Source organism: Volvox carteri (genome assembly GCF_000143455.1).
Source record: "Volvox carteri f. nagariensis unplaced genomic scaffold VOLCAscaffold_14, whole genome shotgun sequence".
In the NCBI taxonomy this organism is placed as follows: Eukaryota; Viridiplantae; Chlorophyta; class Chlorophyceae; order Chlamydomonadales; family Volvocaceae; genus Volvox; species Volvox carteri.
In genome coordinates, this window is record NW_003307557.1 from 994,642 (window position 1) to 998,403 (window position 3,762).

Consider the following 3,762-nt stretch of genomic DNA (forward strand, 5'->3'; position numbering starts at 1 on the left):
CAAGGTGCGGCACCACCATCACTACCACTATCACCATCACCTTCGCCCTGAACGTCTTCGTCACCATCATCATCATGTCTCACATACACACCCCGAGAAGCTGCTCTTGGTAACACGGATACACACAGCAGGGCTTCTTTCTCGCGCGGCTCAGTTCAGTATAACATACATGCATACATACATACATACATACATACATACATACATACATACATGCATGCATACATACACGCACTTGGAAGTTGCTAGGTAAGGCGACCATGCACACCCCGGCCTCCTCACACGCCTCGTCAATGAGGGATTTTAACGCCGCACGCAAACCCTGGCGCTGCGGTAGCCAGGGGGCCCCGGGGGGGAAGCAGGAGGGGAGGGGGAAGCGGGGGGGGGGGATGTTAGTGTGTGTGTATATATGCGCGAGCTCCGAATGCGCAGCAGTCGGGGGCAGGCAGGCGAGACAGACAACTACAGGGTAGGCTGTAAAGCGGTGGGCAGATGGGTGAGAGTGGGTTTGGGGGCAAAAGCGTGGCGTAGTGAAGTGGACGGGGGAGTGGAGGTGGGCGGAAGTCAGGCAAGAGGGGAGCAGCAGAGGGGAACAGCAGAGGGGGTTAGGTGTGTAACGTGCGTGTGCCGTTATGGGTACAGTCGTGATCATAACCGCGACAGCGCAGTAGAAGGCAGGGCGATGCCAGTAGGAGACTGGCAGGAGGGGGTGCTGGCCGGGGCTTACGTCTTTTAGGACGTAGTCTTCCAGGATACTGATGAGTGCTCCGCGCTGCTTTAGGGCCGAAACGTCCAGGTTGAGCGCCAGCCCTAGGATGTGGTCAACGACGTGCGCAGCACTCCGTAGGTCCACACTTTCCGCGAAATCGTTGTTAAAATGGCTGCTAATCAGAGGTAAGCTAGTAAACTCGTAAAGCTCAGATAAGCGTGTCTCCAAACGATGTACCTGAACACGTAATCGACATTCGGTGGGTTTCTTCGCTACCCGGAAAGGTTTCGGAATATATAATTCTGACCTGTTTTGATAGCTTGCCAAGCTTGTTGTTCATTGTCTTCAATTGGTCCAGCACATCGGCAAGGAGGGCCGTGTCCCGATTCGAGCTGCTTGCGCTGGTCGCAGGTGGACCATTTGTCGACAGTGTTGCCCTTACGTGTACTGTATCTTGTAGGCGCCATGTTCTGCGGCGCGGCATACATGAGTCGCGACGTGTCCCATGCACCCTGCGCGTTATTTGCATGGTTACAGCACCGAAGAAACTATGTGTGCCACAGGACTTCTCGTGTGTCAGTCGCACATGGATGGCGACCTATCCTCTTATGTTGGAAACCGTACGATGGATTTCAGTTTTCGCCCCGTTACCACAGTTACAAATTGTATAAAGTTATCAGTGACACCGAAGCGTTAGAGGACGTATCTTTATACCTGACATGGTTGCTCTCGCTGCTTCACATTGAAACCTGTTACTTAAGGCGGGATGTCTCAAGCGTTCGTGGGAAGTAGGAAAGACTGTAAGACATCTTAAGCTCTAAAAAACGATGTGCAAGGAAGAAAATTTCTACCGCTTATGACAAACGATGATGCCGTTCCCTGGGTCGAACAGCACAACCCGGTTACGCGAGTCGCATCTTAGATCTGCTCGTTCGATCGTACAGTCGCACAGGCGTGGAATACCGAATGGAGATCGCAGGGAAGTTCCCATGCGCCTAGGTTTCACGGTCAATTGGTGGCATTTTCCGGCCTGACGCCGGCCGAGATCACCACTTCAGGCAACCCGCTAAACGAACACCCCCCAATGGCGTGCTGTAAGAAACCATCAGAATTTGATGTCAGTCAGCTTTTCAATGCCAGCATGCTACGGACCGCACGGCAAAATGATTATTATTATTGTTACACCGGTGTCCGCTCAACCTGGCGTGTGTTAAGGGGGGAACGCTCTGAGGTCTGCACCTAGTCAGTCCTATATGCTATATTCCCACCGCGTCACCTCTACGGGCCCTTTTTCCACCCTAGAGTTCCACCTATCGTTGGTGAGGACGCCACACTGTCGCTGTGGAACACGACCAGTTATCGCAACCTGCCAGAGTCTGGTGCTCCTGTTACAACTTCAGGCCACGTGCATGTGGCACCGCCTCCCTACCCTTACACTACTGCACTCTACACAGCACCCTGCGCTTTGTCCTGGCGGAGGGTAGTTAGCCCCCTACGACCCGCTTCACCCGCTGGGGGATTCCGCACCCCTCGTAGAGGTCACCATCTAAGGCTCGTGCGAGGTTCGGCCTAGCCATGTTACAGTAGCCTCTTGGTAGGTACTTTGCTTGGACAGCTCCATTGACCTTGTGCAGCCATTTCCTCCTCCTCCTCGGCGCCTAGCCTTCTGGTGATAGACTTGTCATCACATACACCACGGGTTGCCCTGAGGAATGCCTCAGATATGCTGATACACTATCAGTGAACAAGTCTCACAACCCATGGTGACGCCGGTGGGATTCGAACCCACATCTCCCACCGGTTAAGGTGGTGCTTTACCAGTTAAGCTACGGCGCCACGGCAAAATGATTTTCCCTGGACCGCCCGAATACTACGCAGGTGCGAAAAGTATGCTAATACTAGAGCGCGCTGTTCGCGCGAGTGGGCCGTAGCTCCGTCGCTGCGTGCGTTGCACGGCGGTTAAGGGCGTACGGCACAGCATAGCGCGTACGGCATAGCGCATACGACGTGTACGGCGTGTATGTCATAACGTGTACACTGTGCAGTGTCATGCAGCCGCTGCTGTGCCGTCACCTGCGGGTCGGCACGTGCAGCTGCGTGCTGTGCAGTGTTACGCACCGGCGGAAGAAAATTAAGCTTGCGGAGCCTAGCACGCAAATTTAGCCGTACGCGCTCTGCTATGCTACGCTATGCCGTACGCGCTATGCTATGCCGTACGCGCTATGCTATGCTACGCTATGCCGTACGCGCTATGCTATGCCGTACGCGCTATGCTATGCTACGCTATGCCGTACGCGCTATGCTATGCTACGCTATGCCGTACGCGCTATGCTATGCTACGCTATGCCGTACGCGCTATGCTATGCCGTACGCGCTATGCTATGCTACGCTATGCCGTACGCGCCATGCTATGCCGTACGCACTATGCTATGCTACGCTATGCCGTACGCGCTATGCTATGCCGTACGCGCTATGCTATGCTACGCTATGCCGTACGCGCTATGCTATGCTACGCTATGCCGTACGCACTATGCTATGCCGTACGCGCTATGATATGCTACGCTATGCCGTACGCGCTATGCTATGCTACGCTATGCCGTACGCGCTATGCTATGCCGTACGCGCTATGCTATGCTACGGCATATGCTTGCAGATCGCATCTGGCATGTGCTTGCAGATCCCATATGCTTGCAGATCGCATATGCTTGCAGATCGTATATGCTTGCAGATCACATATGATTGCACATCGCATGTGGCATATGCTTGCATATGAAGCATTTGCGCATATGAAACACATGTGCATATGTGCATATGTGCATATGTGCTTCTGTGCATATGAAGCATATGTGCACATGTGCACATGAAGCATACGTGCATATGTGCATATGTGCATATGTGCATATGTCCATATGAAGCATACGAAGAAAAAAGAAAAAAAAGCGCGAATAAAAAGACGCACGCGCGCTGGGGATTGAACCGGCGACGTGGTGGACCGACAGACGGACGGACGGACGGACTAGAGCGCGCTGTTCGCGCGAGTGGGCCGTAGCTCC

General features: G+C 53.8%; 1 protein-coding gene across 1 annotated transcript in view; it reads right to left on the minus strand.

The window, feature by feature from the left end:
• The window catches only part of VOLCADRAFT_89824 (uncharacterized protein), a gene marked incomplete at both ends in the record, with an annotated part of 35,308 nt that overhangs the window by 5,783 nt on the left and 25,763 nt on the right, over nt 1–3,762 (minus strand). Inside the window, 3 exons of the mRNA XM_002949468.1 lie at nt 236–328; nt 728–946; nt 1,017–1,179. Coding sequence (XP_002949514.1) covers nt 236–328; nt 728–946; nt 1,017–1,179 — 475 coding nt within the window. The remainder of the gene's footprint in view (nt 1–235; nt 329–727; nt 947–1,016; nt 1,180–3,762) is intronic.